The sequence below is a fragment of the Haematobia irritans genome, chromosome 2, assembly GCF_050003625.1.
Source record: "Haematobia irritans isolate KBUSLIRL chromosome 2, ASM5000362v1, whole genome shotgun sequence".
Lineage (NCBI taxonomy): Eukaryota > Metazoa > Arthropoda > Insecta > Diptera > Muscidae > Haematobia > Haematobia irritans.
The window spans coordinates 115,120,666-115,145,537 of NC_134398.1; the positions used below are offsets into that span (position 1 = coordinate 115,120,666).

Consider the following 24,872-nt stretch of genomic DNA (forward strand, 5'->3'; position numbering starts at 1 on the left):
TAAGGGGAGGATCTATGGGGCGATGCTTAAGAACTGTAATGTTAGAATTTTTCTTATCATAGTTAGAGAAAGGATATTGTCTTAATGGAGATAATGCGACTACATGGAAATAATGCAAAGAAAAACTCTTCATTAGCTACAAAAAATTTTCATTAAAATAATGTATAAATTTGCACTTTCAATGTAAGAAACGTCATATAAAAGATCAACAAATTTGAGCATTATAATAAAAGATCTAATAAATTAAACACCATTGAGATAAGTAGTTTTTTCCTCATATTCACAAAAGTTAACATAAACTTTAAATCCACTATTACCATACAAATTCCTTAGATAAACTATCAGTCAATTAGAAGGACTATTAGCATTTGACTCGTTTATGATGTACTTTTTTCCCTAAACCACATAGTGGTCAGGGTATAATAACTTCGATCTGACAAAAAATGTGCCTAGCAGAAATATTGATTTTGGACCCCATAAAATATATACCGATCGATCGACTCAGAATCACCTCCTGAGTCGATCCGTGTCCGTATGTCCATGTATTTGTTGTTCGTAGGATTCCGGTCGCAATTATTAACCGATTTTGATCAAATTTGGTACAGGGTGTTTTTTGGACACAAGGACGAACGCTATAGAATTTGGAAGATATCGGTTCAAATTTAGATATAGCTCCCATATATATGTATCGCCCGATTTCGACTAATGGGGTCACTATGCGCTTTTTTAAAAACTGATCGTCATCAAATTTGGCCTCAAGTAATCTTTTTCATCACTCTTCAAGTCTGCAAAATTTCATTGATATCGGTTGAAATTTAGATATAGATCCCATATATATGTATCGTCCGATTTTACCAAATTTGGCCATAAAACCCTTATTTATCAACCGATCTTACTCAAACTTGGCTTACTATAATCTTCTGCAGTACCAACAATGTGTGCAAAAAATAATCGAAATCGGTTCAGAGTTAGCTATAGCTACCATATATATGTATTGCTCGATTTTGCCATATTTGGCCATAAAACCCTTATTAATCAAACGATATTACTCAAAGTTGGCTCACTCTAATTTTCTATACTACTGACTATATGTGCGAAAAATCATGGAAATCGTTTCAGATTTAGATATAGCTCTCGTATATGTGCCTTGCCCGATTTTCTAAAATTTGGTCATAATAGCCTTATTTATTAACCGATCTTACTCAAGTTTAGCACGAGGTAACCTTCTGTGGTATCAAACAAACCTGCAAAATATCATCCAAATGGGTTCAGATTTAGATATAGCTCCCATGTATCGCTCGATTTTCAAAAAATTCCCCTAATAATTTTATTTTTTGACATAATGCCCTCATTTATTAACCGATCTTACTCAACTTTAGCACAAGGTGATCTTCTGTAATATCAACCAAATCTGCAAAATATAATTTGAATCGGTTCAGATTTAGATATATCTCCCATATATATGTATCGCTCAATTTTCATAAATTTCCCCTAATAACCCTATTTTTGACCATAATAGCTCTATTTATTAATCGATCTTACTCAACTTTAACACAAGGTAACCTTCTCTGGTATCGATCAAACCTTCAAAATATTATTGAAATTGGTTCAGATTTAGATATAGCTCCCATATATATGCGTCACTCGATTTTCACAAATTTTCGACAATACTCTTATTTAATAACCAATGTTACTTAAATTTCAAATTTTGAAGTATTAGCCGATTGTAGTTAGATAATTGAGCGATTTCCACTTTTTTATTAATGGACTTTTTTAGTAATGGCATACTAACTCTGTAGGTGCAGAAACAACTATAGCTCCTCCCATAAACATGTACCCCTAAATGTTTTCAACTATGGAAATGCGGTTTATCTCCCAAACCTACACCTAGAATAGAATTTCTACTTGAAGTCGAGTCTGAATTTTGAAATTTAAATTGACGTTAGCACGTTTTTAAAGCACTTTGATAGCTTCGAAAAACGAATAAATTCAAATTTGACGCGGAGTCAATACCAAAATCATTAGTGTACAAAATCTTTGGAACCGGGAATGCTTTTCTTCAGTGCATGCAAGAAAAAATTAAGAAAATAAAGTTTTGAATGTGGTATTATTTTTTTAACATAAAAAAATACAATAAAGAATATCGTATTGATAGGATCAAAACATTACTAAACGAGCAATAAAAACAAATCTGCTATTTATTAATGGAATGGAATACCATTTACTAAAATTGGACAAAAGGTTTGTTTGGGTAATTTTACAATAAAAGCTATTCAGTATAAAGTTGCAAGACAGTAAGAATGGGTTTTATTCTCTTGGGTAAAATTAGCACGTTCACGAATTTATCATTAATTCAGCGGATTTAAGCCAATTAAAGCGAAACATATTGATATTTTCTAATGATATGACTTAGGTATTATTGCAATCTCACAGAAGTAGAATTATAATGAATAAATTAAATTAATATGCGTTTTTAGTGAAATAAAGCTTTTAAGTTTCTTAACTTTCAATGAAAAATGTGAGCTTTGATACAAAAAAATTAGCTTTTTTATGGTATTTTTTAGCTTTTTTAGCTATTGTTTTGGGCAAATCTAGCGGTTTTTGGTGAAACAATTCTGGCATCGCTGGAAACCCCACAATACTGTGTACTCAAGGCGGGCATGATCACCATTGCACCAAGGTGTCATATGGTCTATTTGCAATACACATCGAACGTAGTTTACAATGTTAGAAATCCTTGTAGAAGAGAAATCATTTTGATAGTATTTTAAAAACTCAATCTGATTGACAACGCCAGTTCTGTCCTACCAATATTTTAACACTTTCTATGTAAATCAATTTTAAATACACCGAAAAAAAAGTTTACTATTTTTTAAGAAAAATGAACTAACCCATAGTAAGAATGACCATGATTTGGCGCCAAAGATTTTTTTCATCTAGATAAGTTCATGATTTTCTTATAAATTAGTTCATGTATTGCATCGTATTTTAGTTCATTATTACTATGCTGTGGGAAGAATATAATTAAACTAATTCAAAATATTCCTGCTATCCGGAAAAATGAACAATTTTTTGGGAAACTTGTATTAAGAAATTGGTTTGAAATAAACTGTTTGTCGGTATAATTTTCAAAAAAGTAGAGAAATTGAGGAATCAAAGGTACAACAAGCCTGTATACAACTAAGAAATTTTTCGTACAAAACAAGTCAATTTTCTATAACCACCAGTATTTTATTTCAAAAAATTATTATTATATTACACAAAACTATGGCTTATGATATACAATAAAGGAAATATTTTTATTCGTACGTTGGATGCAGTTACTTGTCGGTAGTTAGTAATTGCTTATTCAAAAGAGTAATATTCAATGTTATTAGGACTAACTAATTAATTTAAATTTCCATGTTTTCTATCCATATGAAAGATATATGCGGCATAAGTTGCTATATTCATTGAATTGTTGTCCAATTTAATCGATTTTGGCTAACTTTTGTTGGGCGGATTTGTCTTATAAGCATCTGAAATTGCAAAGTTATACAAAATATAAGAAAATTATTATCGAATTCTATTGTTCATATTTTTAACCTACGGCTTTCAAGAGTATTTTCTAGAGCCAATAAAGATGTCAGCTTAGTTAGCATTAAACAGTAAGAATACTCCAAAAAATTAGCATTACAAGGCCTGTCTACCTGCAAATAAAAATAATTATTTTTAATAAATTGAAATTTTGGTTTTATTAAAAACGGACAAAATACCGTTTATAGAAAAACTTACCACATTGAAAAATCCATCCAGTAGGTACATTATTAGAATCACATCCATGGACTAATGGGGCGTTATTGAAATTATTCTCAGAATATATTTGAAATAAAAAATATTATAAAATTAGACATAATTTCCACTTTTCAGTATAGCATTTAATATTTAAGGTGGATATTAATTTCGAGTTTAGCGGCTAAAATGGAAATTTTCATGATAAGTTTTCTTTAATAATCCATTATAAAAAAATAATATTTATAAAAAACTTGGTTTGGGCTATTCTCCATCAAGTTTTATGTAAATTTGTATCGAAGACGTATAGTTTTATACTTTTCTTAGTGATTTTTTTTTTAATTTTAGCGGCTAAACTCGAACTTAGTACTCACCTGTAGGAATTGCTGTAACATAAAAAATATAGATTCAAAAACAATTGTTACATCTCCAACCTGTGATCCAGATGTAGAATAAATATAAATCATCCTTTACCACTCATGTTGTACATTTTTTATGTAAATCAATTAAAAATCCGCACTAATTTTAAACTATTAACAGAAATATACAGTTCCTTAATCTGTTATTTGTTTTTTTTTTTATCAATAAAAAGCGTTTTTGATTACTCTAACATCACATCATGCACTTCTCAGTTTCTAAAATATATTTTCATTAATAAACACCAATACCGCACGTACAATTTTGCAAAATTAAATCCACGTGTGCACTTCATAAATGCATCAACAGAACTGAATGCAGCAATAAAACTCAAAGACACAAATAGTCATAAACGATACATACCGTAAAGAAAAACAACTCCACACACACACACGATCCCTTTCTGATCTCGCTATTGCAAGAAAACAACTCTCACCACAAAAGATACAAACAACACACAAGGAACATTCCATTGTCTCTAGAATCAAAACAACCAACAACAGCATAAATGACGCAATAACAAACACAAACAATCATACGAGATATACACAAAATGTCTCTAAAAACTCCCTCACATGATGCACTCACATTTTCCAGTAGCACGTTTATTGATTAGTTGGAATTCTATCTATAAGTTAAGGTAAAATATATACCAAATCTATGAGGAATCTATAAAAAATTATATACACCCGTCAAGGATTATATTAACTACTTTTTATTCTACTTTATCTACAATTTTCAATGTGAGGAAAAACACTCCAACTTATAATAAAAAAGGAAATAATCTGTAGGTAGCCATCATACGAATCGGTAATGTCGTTAAGTTAATTTTTACTACAAAAATTTTTTTCCATACAAATTTTTTTCTTAGTAAATTGTCCACATTTCGTAGTAAGATTTTTATATTGTCCATGTATTTTTATAATAGAATCAACGATGCATTAACTACTGTGTTGGAAATTTATTTAAGGAAAAATCCTTCCCATTTCTTAGTTAGTGAACTAAAAAACATTTACTGAATTTTTATAAGTTTTCCTTTAGCTAAGTTAATTTTCGTTGTGGTTACGAAAAATGAACTATATTACAGTAAATTTGTTGAACTATGTGAAAGTTACAATGGTCCTTAAATTTACAAGACACTTTTTTTCTGTGTAACTTCTCTGGAATCGGTAGGAGATAATTGAAAAGCATCATTAGTGTGTTATCATAATTTATGGCAACATTCATTGATTCTTCCAACTGATTGGGCTGAAGGCATTTACTCATTGTCCTTCAACAATTCTGTGTTGAAATTCTATGCAAAGCTTGAAATTTCAACAGAATTACAAATTAAGCCAAATTATGACAACGATTCGCAGACATCAAAAGATAATCCTACTAATTAATAACATTAAGCGCTTTTCAAATTGAAAACATTTCAATTAAGTTGTTAATGGCTTTAATGGTGTGAATTGGTTAAAAGTCATTGGAGGGTTGTGTATTGAGTTTTTAATAAGTTATGAATATACCCCACTTCAAGTCGCACGGAAAACCAAATTTTCCCAGTTTGGCCTTAACTTTAATTATATTGATATTTATTCCGAGCCAAAGAAGCGAAAAATTATATTAAGGATGCATTTCAAGCTTTACAATAGCCGTCTATTATCCATAAATATAAAGAAATGTGTGTATTTCAAATACGGTGTCCAATTTAGAGGGGCATTGTGAAATGAAGAAAATGCAAAACCGAAGAGAAAACAATATTTTTCATCGAAATGCATGCCTTGAGACCCAGCGTATATGTTTCGAAGAAAATCTAAGAGAGAACAAAAAGCAACAAACTGTTCATCTGTTATCCACAAAATTACTTTAAGAAATTGCAAACGCATTTTCCATATTAAAATCAAACAATCGCAGAAATATCGATGGTAGGAATATCTTTACCAAAGGAACCTAAAACAAATGAAACTGTAGGCGAAAAAAATCCAACATTGTTGCGGCTGCTTTTTGGATGTGGTATTCTCCAATGTACCCACATGCCGACATTGTTGTGTATGTCTGGAGCTCTGTTGTTGGTGGTACGCTTTTTTTTTGATTATGGCATTTTACGTTAATATAAACATTTTACGAGCGCCCCTACATTGTTGTTGGAGCTAGTCAGGCATCCAGGCCACCCGAAAAAAAGAACAATCTCATAACCGGCAAGCAGGCATCCAAACACGCGTACGAGCATCAAAGTAAAGCTGAAAATGAAGAGCATGGGTATAAAATTTATGCGTTACATTTTTTTCTCAAGTTATTACTTTAGTGGCTTTATTTCCGTTTCCCCTGAAATACACGCACTTTCTCTATGCTCTGCTATATTTGAATGCATACAACGTGGTAGTAAATGCTCTGGTGTGAGTGCGAGAGGGAGTGAGTGAGCGAAATTGGCCAAGCGCAGCAGTGAAGACAAATGTAACACCAACGAACGAATCCTTTTAAGGATAATGGCATGTGAATGTGTGAGTTCACAAAGCGTTGCGTGTGTATTTATTAACACGAAATCGCATTACATATTTAAAATAAACCAACAGAGATTGCACAATGACACACTCTTCTCGTATTGGTGAAGAACATATAGACATACAGACAGACGTTCTTTCTAAAAGAAGAAACCAAAATGCACCAAAGGAATAAAATACGAAAATTATGTGCTAAATGTGGGCAATTTTGGTAGGTTTGTTTTCGTCTGTTTTTAAAGATAAGCGGCGCTGAACGCATTCTTACAGTGGGGTGAAATTTTGATTTTATTGTGATAGAACGATAATGCGATTCTTTATCAGGACAAGGGTCAAGCATGTCCCCGTGCATATGGTGAAGGGTCTGGTGTATAACATCTCCATAGAGTCCATTGGATATATAAAGGTAGTTGGAATAGACCGAAGAATCGTCTTCGACCAAACATCGACCATCGGTCTTCGGCGTGATGAGGTATTTTAAACGAAGCCGAAGCATTTTTCAGTTTAACGTTTGTTTCAAGAAATATCCAACTACACTTAAACAAAAAGTTTACTTGGATCCAAAGATTTTGAGATATTTATTCCGAGCCAAAGGTGCGGCTTCTTTAAAATAAAGATATTTTTAGCGACCTATCTAGCTTTAAATCTGGGATCAATGAAATTAAAATTAGGATTCAGACTCCATTTATGGAATTTTCATTCTCTTTTCCCGGTATATTTACAATAAAAACCAAATTATAAAAAGTGTTTTCTTAGTTCCAAAAAAACATTAAACCAAAAATGCCAAATCCTCAAAATAAGTCTTAGCCTATATTTAAAGCGTTGTTATTCTAAATCTAAAGATTCAATATCTCAGGTCATTTAAAGAAAATTTATTTAAATTGAAAAAGTGTTTCTTAAACTTAAAGAAGATGTACCTTAGTTCAAAGACAAACGGCTTTAATGGAGGGACGGAAATTTCCAAAATTTGTGCCCTAAATTAAAAAAAATGAATTGAAGCAAAGATTATAAACTTTATTTTAATTCAAATTGCATTATTTTTTAAGAAACTTGTTCAGTGTAGACTTAAGACAATTTTAATTGAGTTTAGATATATTACCAACGGACTGGCCAAACATTCTTAAACTGATACTGATTTTTTCGTGAAAAATAGATTTATCCCAAAAATATGTAATACAATACACTGAAAAAATATTGTCCTGTCCACAAAGATTTTTTATCTTCAAATATGAATGCGAACATTAATTTAGCATGGAAGACACAATTCTCTTCTATAACGACTTTTAACTTGATAAAAAGCCCATGAACCTTCGACCGAACACCAAAAAGTTTTTCAGCGGTGGATGCTGGTGACATTTCGGAGGGTTTCAAAACTCCTCTAAGTGGTTTCACTGCAATGTGGAACGCCGTTCGGACTCGGCTATAAAAAAGAGGTCCCTTGTCATTGAGCTTAACATGGAATCGGGCAGCACTCAGTGATAAGAGAAGAGGTTAACCACTGTGGTATCACAATGGACTAAATAGTCTATGTGAGCCTGATACATCGGGCTGCCACCTAACCTACATTCCTCGTTTTTTTTGGAGCGGAATCAATACCAAAGTTTTTAATTTACACCTAGAGAATGAATATGATCTCCTTAAACATGTTTGTTGAAAAAAAACTGTTGTCATTAAGATATTATTATGAAGTCACAAAGTAATTTGCCCAATAACATTTGTCGAGGTGAGAGAAAAAAAGAACAAAAAAATCTGAAATAATATTGTACGAATGTCCATTTACTAGAGATGTACAATAGAAAAATGGTCTCAAAATTACGTAAAATACGTAATATGAAAAATATGAAATTGAAAGACAATTTCGCTTTTTTCGGTTTAACTGGCTTTTCAAAAACTGTATACGTTTTTGTTTGTTATAAACATAATTTTAATGAAAATGGCCACATATATTATTCGCTACAACCGTAAATTCGATAGACCAGTATTTATTGGTATTGAAATTTGGATAAAAATCGTTGGGACTTGAAAAACGCTTAGACGGCATTAAATAAACGCTGTGGAATTATACATTAAACAAATATTACTTGTAATGTTGTAATGTAATGGCCGAATATTACTTGTAATGTTCACGATCGTTTTGGGCCAAAAATACGTTTTGGTCTAGCTGTAAAAAGTAGTTGCCAATAATCTTCTTCATAATGATTCCAATGATCTTATACCCTCAACCAATAATATGGGAAATCCCTCGCTGGCTTCAATTATGTTACCTATCCTTAAAGTCCAAAGTCATTGTAGTATTGCGTTCCATGAAAATGGAAAACATCACTGTTTACAGCTTATATTATTATCAACATCATCATAGTCATCACCTAATGGCAGCAGTAGCACAGTGATCCTTTGTGCTTCTGTTTCTATTCATTTCGACATTTATTATTCTGCATTTTTCATTTTCTTTGTCTATTCTACATGAATTATGCAAAAATCAAAGACGTGCGTATCTATGTCGAAGATGTTGCAAAGGAGAAGACTGGCTATAAGTGTTGTTGTTGTTGCTGTTGCCCTATCCCCGACCCCCTGCACTTGTATATTGCTCTGTTATTTGTTCACTTGAATGTGCTCCGTTTCAGTTATAATTTATTTTGCATATTTTAAAAATGATTTTTATTGTAACACAGTGCCACAGTTTCTTACGACGCCTGCCTTGTATCTGTCCTGGGGACTATCATTCATCCAGTAAGCAGCAAGCCAGTTAGTGAATGAGTGCGAGAACGAACGCGTCATCTAGGATGTCTGTAGTAAGTGGGAGAAAGTAGCACGCATTCTTGGCGTACGAGTTCGGATTCCTTGTGTACAAGGATTTAATGGATTCTCAAGAAATGTCATGTTAATAGGTTGTTACATATTATTTATTATTTACGATGTTGTTTTTTTTTATACGAAATGGGCTTGATTTCACATATTCCGCCTCAGCCATTCGCCATCGTTCCACTTTCATCGTTAATGATCTCCAATTTGAAAAACACCCGACATGAATTTAGTATATGTTTTTTTTTTTGTTTTGTTTTGCTATAGACTTTTTATTTGGTTACATTTGATATGAATAGAATATAAAGATCTGATTGTTTTTTAATAACTCTTCCCATTCATCTTAGCCAAAGATTGAACAAAACACAACATCTTAATATTTTTATATATATCTTACATTTTTTTCAACCCCATTGTACTGTACTTAGGTTTTCCTTGGTTTTATGTTTTTGGAAATTGTTTGAACAATTTAAGAAAATTTTTGCAAATTGTCTACAATAAATTCCATATGAAAGGTATTCTAAATTGAGATATTCTCCAGTTCATTTCCAGGGGGAGTTTATAATAGCAGAAAAATAAAACAACAAGAACAGCATCACACCATTTCACAAATCTTAAATAAACATTTCAATTTTCAATCTTCACTCACTTTCAAATTTAAATCGAGTGTTAAGGAATCTGTATACAATGTGTGTTTGTTATACGACATTCTTCTTCTTCGATATACGAATTTATAATAAACATTTCATAGCCAAAAGTAATCAAAGCAACATTTTTTTCTTTAAACAAGTAATGGTAGTTAAATATTTATATTAGAAATATTTTTAAAATATTCAAACAAGTACCCGAAAAAACATACAAAATTATTTATGGTTTGGGTTTACACACTAATTCTTTTGTAGATTTAAATAATAAACAATATAGTATAAACTTTGAATAAAAATCAATCAAGGCGACATAGCTTGGACTGTAAGTTTTGATATGCAACAATGTTGACCAAAGGAAGATGGTCAAATGTATTTTACAAGAAATGTACTTTATGTGAATCATGTTATGAATTATTGAATATATAGGGTAACTTGAAGGGTCTATAAAAGACAATAGTAGAAATGGAATGGTTTATTGTAAATTTCAGTTCTAATAGGAAGTTCAACATTTTCTGAATATACTAAAAAGATTAATGACTTTTATGTATGGGATCCATCACAATTCGAACTAGAAATAATTTCAGAACGGCACTATAATTCGAGCAGATGGAATCCTAGGGCAATACCTTTTCACAGAAATGAAATTGTCCATAGGGGCTACATCTTACAGGTAGCCCCTATGGTGAATAGCGAAAGATAAAATCCTACACATACTAATTGTGGTAAAAAATCTGTTTTATTGGGATTGTAATCAGAATCAAAAGATTGGCCTGTTGAAAACCCAAAATTTCAACACTAAACTTTTCCATCTTTCAACTTTTTATACTATTCACCACTACTATGGTACAGGGTATAATAAGTTTGTGCATTTGTATGTAACGCCAAGAAGGAGTAATCATAGACCAACCTTTTAGTATACGGATCGGCTTAGAATTGAATTCTGAGTCTGTCCGTCTGTCTGTTGGCGTATTTTTGTATGCAAAGTACAGCTGGCAGTTTTAGACCGATTGTCCTAAAATTTGGTATAGGGTCCTGTTTCGGCTCAAAGACGATCCCTATTGATTTTGGAAAAAATAGGTTCAGATTTAGATATAGCTGCCATATATATTTTTCACCGATCTGGTCATAATTGGCGTGTATATCAACCGATCTTCCTCAAATTCCGTACTTCCGAATATTTTATGAGTCTCGAAAAACTTGCAAAATACCAGCCAAATCGGTTCAGATTTAGATATAGCTCTCATATATAGCTTTCGCCCGATTTACACTCATTTGCCCAAAGAGGCCAATTTTTAACTCCGATTTGGTTGAAATTTTGCACAGGGAGTAGAATTAGCATTGTAACTATGCGTGCCAAATTTGGTTGACATCGGTTCAGATTTGGATATATCTCCCATATATAGCTTTCTCCCGATTTACACTCATATGACCACAGAGGCCAATTTTTAACTCCGATTTAGTTGAAATTTTGCACAGGGAGTAGAATTAGCATTGAAACTGTGCGTGCCAAATTTGGTTGAAATCGGTTCAGATTTGGATATATCTCCCATATATAGCTTTCGCCCGATTTACACTCATATGACCACAGAGGCCAATTTTTTGCTCCGATTTAGTTGAAATTTTGCACAGGGAGTAGAATTAGCATTGTAGCTATGCGTGCCAAATTTGGTTGAAATCGGTTCAGATTTAGATATAGCTCCCATATATATGTTTTTCTGATTTCGACAAAAATGGTCAAAATACCAACAATTTCCTTGTAAATTCGCCACTGCTTAGTCGCAAAGTTGTAAAAATGACTCTAATTTTCCTAAACTTCTAATACATATATATCGAGCGATAAATCATAAATAAACTTGTGCGAAGTTTCCTTAAAATTGCTTCAGATTTAAATGTTTCCCATATTTTTTTTACTAAAATTGTGTTCCACCCTAGTGCATTAGCCAACTTAAATTTTGAGTCTATAGATTTTGTAAAAGTCTATCAAATTCTGTCCAAATCGAGTGATATTTAAATGTATGTATTTGGGACAAACCCCAACACATTTGACGGATGTGATATGGTATCGAAAATTTAGATCTACAAAGTGGTGCAGGGTATAATATAGTCGGCCCCGTCCGATTTTAGACTTTCCTTACTTTTTTAACATTTAGAAAAGTACTCTTTTTTAATATTCCGATTATTTTAAAAATTTGAAGAATCTATTTTTTTTTTACTTTTGAGCTGGAGTTTAACTGACTAATTTTAAACAATAATATTTATCGTATTTATAGTTTATTATTTAAAAATATTCTTCCCTTTCAATATACACGCAAAGAAAAAAACACGTTTGGAAAAACGTGTACCGAAAACGTTTTTCTTTCGTTAGAGTTTTTCGAATTGCTTCGAAAAGTATACACTTTTATCACCAAAAAAATTCGTTTGTTACAAAATGTTTATTTTTTTAATAAAAAAATTATTTTTGAACCAACAACACAGTCCATTTCGTTTATATCAAATACTGTTCTTTTCTGACTTTAGGTTTTTAATAAGACACATTTTACAGTTCATAGTAAAAATTTAATATAGTAGAATGTAGTGTTGAACATTTTTTCGGAATCTTCCGACAATCTCTGGAATAAATGCAAAAAAAAACTTTGTCGAAGCAGGGATCGAACCCACGACCCTTGGCATGCAAGTCGGACGTAGCAACCACTGCTCCACGGTGCCCAACTAAATGTATTTTTCTGTTAAAAAACATTGTTTAATCGGCTCGTGGGCGCCGCAAGGAGCTAAGAACTAAAAAACTTCGTGGAAGTGAGAAAGATGTGAGGGAAAATGCAATTAGCCAGAAAAAATTTTTTTGAGTTAGTCTTTAGGAAATTGTTTTACATCCTGGAAAAGAATAAACGTTTACCACAAAAAGTATATACTTTTCTTCCAAATACACTTCTTTTCAACGAAAAGCAAATGAGAAACGAACTTTGTTTGTCTAAAATTTCGTTTGGGAGGAAAGAATTATATTTTTGCGTGTAATTTTTAAAATAAATAATATCGCACTCAAAAAACCGTGAACTCAAAACGAAGGAAAGCTTTTAACTAATCAATATTACAAACGCACATGTCACGCGTATTTCATAAAAATAAGTAAATATTTTTCGACTAATTCAAGAAAATTTATCAGACATAATTAATTTTTTTTTCACTTTGTAAAGAAAATTTCAAAGATTGCAGAAAAAATTGAGTTCAAAATTGAAAAAAATAATACGAATTCCATGGGCGCATTATTGTTAAAATTTACAAATGTAAAGAAATATTTAAATATTTTGTGGGAGTCATGAATTTAGTAAATATTTATGATTCATTTGTGTATAATTTTCCCCCCTTTTTTACTACATTTAAATAACGTACATAAAAATTATTAAAGTTAAGAAAACGTTCTCAAAATATAATAATTCTAAACTAAACTAAACTAGAATTAAATTGGCGTTAGTGCCATATATATGTTCACTTTTTTGATACCAATTTATATTCTTTAAAGCAAGTAAAAACTTTTTTATTAACTCTTAAAGAAAATACTTTGTACCATATGAGAATTTCATTCCCAGGAGGAGAGTATTTTTTCTTTGAGTGTACACACAGAACTCAGCCTTTATAACCCATTTGCGCTGTACGTTTTTGCATTAGTGCAAGACTTTAAAATCAGTTGAGGTAATTCGAGAAATATCCTAGGGAATTTCAAAACAATTATAAACAGAAAATTGGTTTAAATTTAAATATTTTCAGCCTTTTATTAAAATTCTCTCTCACTTATAAGCTTCTCCCAGTTCATGCGGAGCGATTGAATCTGAAGCATATCTCTTCGTGAATAACTTTTTAAATGTGTCACAAAGAAACCAATATCATAAATCATATTTGTATGCTAGTTTTGATTTGGAACCAATATCAACATCTTTAAGTGAAGGTAAAAATCATGGAAGCAACTGAATACAAAAAGTTTCAATTTCTGCTAAACTTTTTGTGTGTTCTATTCTCTTCCTCTTACAAGACAATAAATCGCATTTTTTAAATTTCCATGACTTTTAATCCCCCACGACATATATTATTCTCAATCACTAATTAAAACACTTCAGCTTTCGAATAGAAAAAAACTGCAAAATTAATAAAACAAAAAACTTTTTATCATATATTAAGGGGGCAATATACAATCGAATCTATAAAGCAAAGGCTTTAAGTTTCTCCCACAGACCAGATGTATAGAGGAAAATATATTGAAACTGCAAATCACGTACGCACAAGAAATTCTAAATGATCAGAAGCAGGCGGATATTCATACAAACTAGTAGCTAATGCAATGACAGCATTTGTGGCATTCTAGTTGGCAACAATACCAGCAGCTCTAACAAGAGCTATCAATTTCTATTGCAACAACAATTCCAACACAAAAGGTTTGTCATAACAAATTTCTAACAAATCCCAGTACTCACCGATCAAAAAGTATTTCCAAGATGATGCCATTCTTTGATGTGTAAGGTTGGTAGGTTGGTTGGTCCTCAGAAATATTCCTTAAAGTGTTGAACAAAAAACCAAAACAACATACGGGTGAAAATGCAATAAGAGAGTGGGTCTCTCGAAATTGATATCCCCACTGAGTATCACTGTGATTTGTTGACAATCTTAATGTTGCTGTTGTTGTAGAGAATGTAATTGAAGATGATGGTGTTATTATTTAGTAGATAAATGCTTTTGTTGTTTTTGTTTTTTACTTTACAATCACCAATGTTTTCACTCTAATATAAGTGTGAGAGAACAAGTAAGAGAGGCAACTGTTATGGTATTCAAGACTAATGTTGTAGGTGGGTAGAGTGGTGAATATTGCGATTTTCGTTTGATTTTGTGCTTTGCTGCAACGATGTTTGATTCACTTAAACCTTGCTATTATTTTCTGATTTAGTTACACTAAAACTTTGAATTATTGCACTTTTTGCGTTTTTACTTTTTTTCACAATTGTTGTTAGTTGTACAAGTAACTGGCAGAGTAAAAGACGATGCCAGAGTTTGGGAAGTTTTAAGGGCTAAGTTTTTAGAGACATCTTGATAATTTTTGGTTGGATGTCTCTGCCGTATGGCATTTCTTTTGCTCTTCGTTTTTTAAATGCACTTTTCACCTTTTATTTAGGTCATGTTTGCTTGACTACAGATGAAATTGCCAAGATCATACGTCCTCTTTATTAACAATATCCCTGACACTTTTCGATGTTTGTGGCAAGCCCAAGGAAGATAAAACAAAATGGCTGGCTTCTTGTATTTGCAGCAGCCCCTTCTTACACTTGGCTTGCTTGGGCCCCCTCCCTCATGACCAGCAACAACCAACAACAATAATGCTCACGACAATGACGAAGACTACTACGACGACGTTTCACTTTGTTTAAACTGGTCTTAAAACTTGTCGACTTGTTGCTGTGCCTCCTTTTGACTGCACTTTGTTTTTTCGATTCTCTTTTCTTGTGGAAATTCGTTGTGTGTTTCTTCTCGTATTTCTTTGCTTACACATGCCACGACGAATGTATGTAAGAATTTTTGTAATCTAAAATGAGAAAAAGAAAAAGAGAAAAATTAAGATAGGTTGCAGTAAGACAGACACAAGCACGCATATATCCCTTTATGGCCAGGTCATGTAAGAAGAATTACTATTTGTTGTTATTTCTTTTATATTTCTTTTGTTGGCTCAATCCAAAGAACTCAGGTAAAAAAAACATGGTCTCTGTAGTCAATCTTATAAGCAAACTCCAAGATTAGGGATTACGTTATGCGAACAGTGTCTCCTACAGGGTGGCTTGGGTATTTTAAATCAGATATTCGAAGAACAGGGTGTTTGATTTTTTAGTCAAACCTACAGAAATAGCATGCAATGAGTATGTGTTGTGCTCTAGACCTAATAATTTTATGGTTTCTAATTCTGAAATTTATCACACACATAAATGTTATTGATGTTTTTCTGACTCACACTTCATGTCATTATTTCATTTTTCATTTTCATTTATTATCGTACGAAGTGATACAAAAGTCAATAAATAGACCTAAAATCCTGCATCACACAAAATTATAATAAAATATAAACTTCAACAGTGGTATATATATATAAAAAAAAAAAACTAGATAAAATCTTTAACCCTGGACAGTCATCCTTCGTCAAAATGACGACGCGTAATTTCATTTTCGATTTAAAATGCATTTTAGTCGTTTGGGAAATCATAAATTTAAGTTATACTAATTCAACCATTTTACGAATTTTTGTTTTATACTAATTAAAAACAAATTGAATAAGAAAATAAACTCAATTTTGGTTCTCATTTTTGCTTACGATGTAAATTATAGCGTCTTGAAATAAGCCGTAGTCAAAATGACGAAGGATGACGTTAGTGTATAAAAAATAAGGATGACTTTCCAGGGTTAAGACAATGGTGTAGTAAATACAAATAAGAATAAAAAAGAGTATTTATAAATAGTAAAAATACTAAATGTTAAATATATATTAAGATATAGTAAATATCTCATATTAAGCGTTGAAAAAATGGCTCCCCAGCCAAAGGACTTGCAAATGTGTATTTAGAGTTATGGAACACCCGTTGATAATGCGTTACCAATGATTATATTCGTGGTAAAGAAAACTCCAAAAACCTAGCTCTGAAAGTATTAATAGGAAAATTAAAACTACGAAGGTTTAAAGGTAGTCTATTCCATATACGAGCAACGCGGACAATGAAGGAACGTTCACATATAGAATGCGATATACGAGGCAACATAATCTGTGGATTGCGAGTCGATCTGGAGAAAAACACCTTATCAAGAAAAAGCAACCTAGATCCACAATGGATGGCCCTATAAAAGAAGATCAGGTTCCGCAATTGAACGTACAGTGCAAAAGGCATCCCAAGGAATTCAATAGCTTGTTCCGAAACGTGGTCAAATCGACCCAAACTGAACACAAAACGTACTACCATATTGAATATCCTTTCCAGCCTATGCATATTCTCCCCAGTCGTACCGGAAATCACTTCAATACAGTAGCAAATATTCGACATAAGTAAACCAAACGCAAGTTTTCTCCTGACAAACAAGGGTAAGTACATGTTAGTACTGTAGAGCCTACGTAGGGAAATTAATACCTTCGAAAACAAGTAATCAATATGGGCCCCAAAATTAAGTTTTCCGTCTAGAAAAACACCCAAACATTTCATCACATCAACACCTGTAACTGGCGTACCTTTATAAGTAACATCAATTCTCCACGGCTGTTCAAGTACTGGTCCAAAAAGCAAGTATTTGAATTTCGAGACATTGACATCTAAATTATTTGACTCCAACCAAGTACCAACCATATTCAAGACACAGTCAACACTTGTTTGAAGCTGAGAAATACAACTATTATGGAAAAAGAGATGGATATCATCAGCATACAGAAAAGGAATACAGTACTTTGGAATGCAGCTACAAAGGTCATTAAGATATAGAATAAAAAGCAATGGACCTAGGACCGAGCCCTGAGGAACGCCACTACTAATTGAAAGTGTATCGGACGTAATGCCATCAAATTGGACAAATTGGGAGCGGCCTGATAAGTACGAAAAAATCAATTTACAGGCATCAGAACTAAATAAAAATTTGGTCCTCAATTTACCAATCAGCTTAATGTAATCTACCCTGTCAAATGCTTTGGTTAAATCCAGAGCAACAAGCACACCACTCTCACCAGTATCAACAAACCCCCTTATCGTCTCCGTCAAATCCAAGAGCAATGAGGAAGTACCTAGACCTGTCCGAAAACCATACTGAAAACTGCTAAGCATCTGACGGTCGTCAACATATTCCTGTATCTGTCTCTTAATTAAATGTTCAGCAATCTTGGATAGAGCTGGGAGAATACTAATAGGTCTCATATCATTAATACAAGTCACATTCCTACTCTTCGGAATAGGGATAACCCGAGCTCTCTTCCAGGCGGTGGGGAAAACAGATGTCATAAACATAGTGTTAAATAGGTGAAATAGACATCGAGAAATATAAGGGAAAAAAGTCTTAATAAATTTAATGGGAATACCATCTACGCCAAGAGAGCCAGATTTAACACGGTCCATAGCCCTGATAATGTCCTCCTCGAAAACACAATCAAAGGAAAAGCGCGAATCAGAAAACAATTCACTTCTCAAATCCGGTCTGTCTGTTACATTCGAGTTCGACATAACGAAGAAATTATTGAGATCATACCCATCAAAAGATACGCCATGTAAATCATCATCACTATATATACAACCTCCTTCACGGAGAACTCTCCACATCTGTGAAGTACCCATACCACTAAAAGCCTCCGTGTAGTAACGTCTACGCTCCCTCCGAAGGATGGCCTTCGCTCGGTTCCTATATTTACGATAAACCTGACGATTTACGTCAGTCGGATGCCTAAGATATTCCTTGTACGCAATGTCCCTGAGAGATCTCGACATTAGGATATCCCTTGATTTAAGCCAAGAACTTAAATCTTCGGATACATAACGTCGAACAACCCCCAACAAACAACCATCCGAGCTCGATCTTAAATGGACTAACAACTCTGAATGTTGATCCAGGTATACTTATGCTGTTAGACGAACTTCTAATGAAGAGACGTATTTCAACCACACTAAGCCAAGCAAACATACAAAACCCTTACAAAATTCAGTAACCTCGGTACACATGCAATATTGCTATTACACGGGCATCCCTTTGGAGGAAAGTATTTTTGTGCAAGCATACATGTAGATGAAATTTAACTGTTTCCTCACAAGCATACATGTTGTCCACAAAAGATAACTTTAAACAATATATAAAAAATAAAAATAAATATATATAAAAATTGGATTTGCACGCTCTTACATTTATTTATAGATTTTAAATTTGTTTTCCCTCATTTTTGTTTTGTGTTGCTTTTGCATTTATTTCATACATTGTGATTTACTTTTCGATAGCATTAAAAATGCCGACAACGTCTCGTAAGGTAATTTTTGCCGACAAATATTTTATCAGAATAAGCAATTAATAAGAATAGAAAAAAGTCTATATTATTAAAAATAGGGGGTCAAATCCGCGAACAAAGCCCAGGGATTCAAACCTGGGCAAGTTGTGATGTGTTTCCTGGTTACTGGTAATATTAAAGACAACCCATGCACATATAAGAATATGAATCGTCGTTTTTGCAAAACAGATGGAATATTTAACTGTAATTCGTAAATTCCTAAAGTAATAATCCTAAAACTGATTTTACGAAATAAATATTGCTATTTATTTATTTATTATATACGTACTCAGACACATTTTGAGACATTTTGGATGTGTTATGAATACATTGCACGTGAGTATTTTGAGTACTGATGTTTTTGAACTGATGATTTGCTCACCTCCAGGATTAAGTCAAACAACTATGAGCTATCCGTTTTTTTTTTTTGTAATTGTAACAACACCTATGACAACTCTATACTACATCTGATCTATAAACAAGGCCATGGTCGATTTTGATAAACATGTTTCTAAATTTGCGTTTTATTCTTGTTATTGATTCGGTTAACTTTCGTAAGCTACTTTCAATAGTATTATGTGTACTAAGTGTCTATAATTCTTCGCATTCAATATCTCGATCGTGTGTAGATAAAACTGTGAAGTTTATTGCAATAACAAAGTTTTATAAAAGTGTTTTATAAAAGTAAAATAATTTTACCAGATAATGGATAATTTTGGAGAATTTTACAAGCTTTACCAAGAGCGCCTGAAGCTCTTTTGTTTTTTTTTTTGGTTGGAAGATAGGAAGACGATTGGTAAAATAAAAAACGAACTGAGCTTACAACAACTCTAGGTAGGATTATCATAGACAATATTTATTTCTATTTAAAAAATGTTTTTTGAAGAAAAAGAAAAATTAGTTTGCCAGAAATTTTGTCCCAACGAAAAAAATCTTTGGTTTTACAAATGACCAAAAATATATACGGTTATTGTGGTTTGTGGTTACTTGTTTATAATATTTTAATTAATTATTTTGAATCGTATGTGTGTTTGTATTTTTCATTTTAGAAATTTTCCTTCCAATCCTATGGTTTAAAATTTTCTCTACATGGCCAGCCCTAACTTCGATATTCTGCTGCGACAATGGTTGGTAATGGCAATATTGACCAATAGCAGCGGCAGCACCATAGGCAGCGGTTAGCAATTTAGGGCTTGTTTACCAAACACCAATTCTCCAGATATTACCACTAAAGCGATATCGCTGCCATTGTACAACAAGAGGTTGGCCATTATCATGTCTTTTGGTTGGACGCTTTGGATACGGGATTGCCAGGCTTTAATTCCACATATAAGCATGTATATAAATGCTGAGAGCAATGGCTTGTTTGCGCTTGGAAGGCTTCATCAGTTCAGCATAATAATACCAGCAGTGGCAACGACATCGACGATGATGGCGATATCGTCACCATCGAAAAGAACAAGGGGGACGAAGGCGACAATACCAGAACCAACCTAACTTCCAAGAAGTAGTTTCACTTCTTTGGTCTGTTATACTGTTTTCTCTTATCTCTGGAATATGTTTCCTTTACAAGCATATTGTACACTGTAGAAAAACGGGCAATGGAGTGGTGAAATCCAAAGAGGAACGGGTTATTTAGAAGGCTAACGGATATAAAACATTTATAGTAATAATTTCAAAGTTATTTTTGGTAGTTTCTGGGAAACTTTGAAGATACCAAATAATTTGTTTTATAACGTTCTAATTAAAATACTACATGGAAGGGAGAGCTCTATTTTCTGAAAAACAAAATTTTAGACTAACGAAGTTCTCGTTTAATGCTAAAAAATAGCTTTAAAAGCTAATAAAAAGCTCAAGAGGCAATGATGTTCCAAAAACTTCTTTTACAATGATTTAAGGAATACAATAGTATGGCATGTTCGAAGGGGCATAATCCTGATGGAACTTTCTTATGTTAGGTTAGGTATAGTGGCAGTCCGATATTTCAGGCTCACGTAGACTATTCAATCCCTTGTGATACCACAGTGGTGAACTTCTCTCTTATCACTGAGTGCTGCCCGATTCTATGCTAAGATCAATGACAAGGGACCCACGACTCTATGTATCCAAGGCGGACATGCTTACCATTGTACATTTAGTGGTATTATTGAGAGCTTGTTCGAAATTGTAGATTCGTTTTACAGTCAAGTAAGAATGTGGAGTTAAAATTTTGGAAGTTCTTCCTAAATCATTACTTTCAAAGTACATCCAAAAACGCTCTTCTAGAAATGGGCATAACTTTCTCTTAACAAGAAGTTCATTTTGAGGTGATACAAAAAATCCATCTTTTACACAGTTTTCGCAATAAATTTAAATTTTCTGAATTTTATTTTGTATAAAACACAGTAAAACCGTTTCATGACAGACGTGAAATTTGCGATAACATATTTACAAGTATTATTCAAAATGTCTTTAAGTGGAGATAAAAGTCGAAAAAGTTAAGAAAAATATATGTTTTTTAAGTTTTTCTGAATTTTCAATGCAGTGAATGCTTAAAAACATGACTTCTGCCTTATGACAAGTCTTTGTAAACTGCATTGCCTTGCGCCTATTTTGCAGCACTTCTGGATCCAAAAGGAACCCAGCATAAACTCTCATTACCAGGTAAGCTTGTAGGTAAGCCTATTAAAAATTAATAACCACTTATTAATTGGCATCGCTCCGGATTACATTTACACACGCATGTCCTAGGAGGAAAGTACTTCTCCCCAGACATACCGTTGGCCATGAAATAAGTAGTGCTTTTAAAGCATATAATCATATGTAATCACTTATTCGTAGATATACCAAAGATTGCAAATCTCGAAAATATTGACTTCTCTAGGCGATTACAATGGATCAAAATATGGCGAGTAATGCTGTAGTATGGACACTACTTGAATAGAAACAAATATTGCAGAAATAAACAAAAATGTAACAAGTCATCTAAATAATATTACACGCAAATTAATTTCACACTTAACATAGAAATAAAGTGGGTTGTTTAAGGGAGTTTGCTTCGTGTTATACTTTATAATAAACCTAATAGATTTTAACTCCCTTTTTACATAAGGCAAATGACAGTTGAAATCTAGTTAAATTCGATTTTAAAAGTGTAATTGGAATGAGGTATAATAAAGTATTTATTTGAAACATAATATGGTAATGTCATTAATTTAAAACACAATTATTATGAACTATTCATGAAGAATGTTCCTTAACTTTTTGAGTTTTTTAAGTAAATGCTCAATTATTTAAATAATTATACCTAATGATACCATCATTTATTCTATTGTATTAAGTCATTACAAGTTGAGAATAACAATGCGAAAATTACCAAGAAGTATTTATTATTGTCATTACAAGTTAGTCATTATAAATCATCGCAATGTAATGCAATGTGTAATGACAGCTTTACTCCTGGTAATGCAAATTGTAATGAGATGTCGTTTTTTGCTGGGAATATTCTTATTTATTTCTTGACTACGCGTTATGGCTGCGTAATCATGCCGTAGTAAACGTTAACTGTCCTAAAATATTCGCGATATTTTTCTCATATTCTAGTTATTTTATTTATATATTTATTTTCCGTGGAGTTAACTTTTTAACCTACTTTGAGACCACTCATCTTCTAAGACATTCTTGGGAAAAATAAGACACAATAAAGTTAGGCTGTCCATTACATCTCTTTTAAAGAGAACAGGTTCTCTTTTTGTGTTCGTATCTTTTTGTTCACTCTCTTTTTTGGTGCCGTACAGTGCTCTTTATGTACTCTATTTCAAAAAAACTCCTATATTGATGGAATTTTATTTATTTAGTAGGAATTCGCCACAATTGTTCGCCGCTAATTGTTTACTGGGTTAAGTCTGTTGACAAATTAAAGGCCGGAACACAATTGCGACGTTTTGACGTACTGCGTAAAAATTAGAAATAGATGTAATTGAACGTACGACGTAAATACGCCAACACGTTGTCGTCATCAATTGTGGGCGAGATCATAGGAACATGTGTGTTTTATTTTTGACAGCGTATTTTTGAATTTATTCTGTTTATTTGTTAAGAAAATGTGATTCTTTTTGTTTTTCATTGTTTTATCATATATTTATTTCGATGTTTCTATCATTAGAAAATATTATTATTTTAATTTTAACATCAATAAAACTATTAATTATTTAATAAAGAATTTTTTTATTGTAAACTCTTGTTTAGTTAAAATGTTCTCTTTTTTTAAAGCGAAATTTCTCTTTTGAAAATTATCCATATGGAAACCCTAAATAAAGTGCTTGGAATTAAAAAATTACTTAACTTTAGTGTATGATGGCGTACTTTTTGGTATGTATCCCTTCATAATTCTTTGCGGATATGTATAAATAGTTAAAATGACATTAACACCCATTTTCATGAAGGTACGTTATTGCAGGTTTAGCGAACACATTCTTAAATCGTACAATTAGTATATTGGCCATCCTGCCTATATCCTCCTTTGACAGTTAGGACTGGTTAACATTTTTAAGTTCAATTTAACCGGCGAACGCTATTTGATATAAGTAGTGGTCATATGAATTTGGCATGCATTACAAAGTTGTTAAAAATTTTATAAGCTACATTTCTTCCCTCGACTGTTTTCGAAAATGTTCGATTGTTCAGGAGCTGTAGTCGAAAAACCGAAACCGAACCGGTGATAAAAGTGGTAATTTATCGACATTTTTGCGGTTTTGAGCATGAAGATGAAATATATGCAGCACTTTTGTTGGCCGAGTCAAGAGCTACAACATTGCTTAATACCTCAAAAATGAATTCACGACATTTTTCGAGCTATGGTCATACGAAAATTGCAAAATGTACTTAAAATCGAATTTGGAGACAAAACTTTAGAGGCTCATAAAAGACGAACGGCAACCAATCTAGCAAAATCCAGACATTAATTTTCTTCTCTCATCGAGTACTTTCGGCTAGGATATGTGATTCTTTGTTTGGATTTTTTGTGTTGCATTGTGTAATAGATTTAGTATGTCCATAACGACCAATACAAAAGCAATGTCAAATCAATATCAATTTGAAGTCCTCGAACATGATTAATTTCATGAGTTTCTCATTTCATTCGTTGTGTTTACCCTAAAATTGGCATCCCTCATTTTGCTTTTGTAACCTACCATAGCTAATGCCAGGGATTAGTTATGTATTTACCTGGCAACAGGGGATGACATTTGATTCTCCGGCTTAGAGAATCAATGCATTGTTAATGCGTATTTCAAAATTAGATATTAAAAATAATGCGAATTTTGTTGTTAGGTATTACACATTGGCTGTGTCCTGTTTATTGTCTCGGGGTTGTTATTGGGTATCTGAACACTGTCAATATGCAGACAGAATGACAATCATAAATGCAAAGACCAATAAAGGGATGAAAATTGGTAATTTTTATTTTGTTGTGAATAAAATCAAATAATATGACGTGGGTCAATTTTTATTTAGAAGCTTATTTGTAGGCTATGACACTGATTCTATATCAATGGAATATGGTGACATGATTGCTATTGATTTCCCGTATTCGTACTAATGCGCCACTCGCATTACACTTTTATTCGTTCAAAATGCCAGTGTCGGAAGATCATGTTATAATGTGTCCAAACCTTAAGATTTGTCTTCGATAAAAATTGATAAATGCGTCATTTATCCTATAAATTAGCTACAGTATCGATTACATCC

General features: G+C 32.5%; 1 protein-coding gene across 2 annotated transcripts in view; it reads right to left on the minus strand.

Annotated features, from left to right (window-relative positions):
- ed (hemicentin protein echinoid) overlaps positions 1 to 24,872 on the minus strand; it is a 432,072-nt gene that overhangs the window by 402,523 nt on the left and 4,677 nt on the right. For both annotated transcript variants that reach the window (XM_075295915.1, XM_075295916.1), the window contains exon 2: positions 14,581 to 15,680. In XM_075295915.1, coding sequence (XP_075152030.1) covers positions 14,581 to 14,611 — 31 coding nt within the window. In that variant the 5' untranslated portion in view covers positions 14,612 to 15,680. The remainder of the gene's footprint in view (positions 1 to 14,580; positions 15,681 to 24,872) is intronic.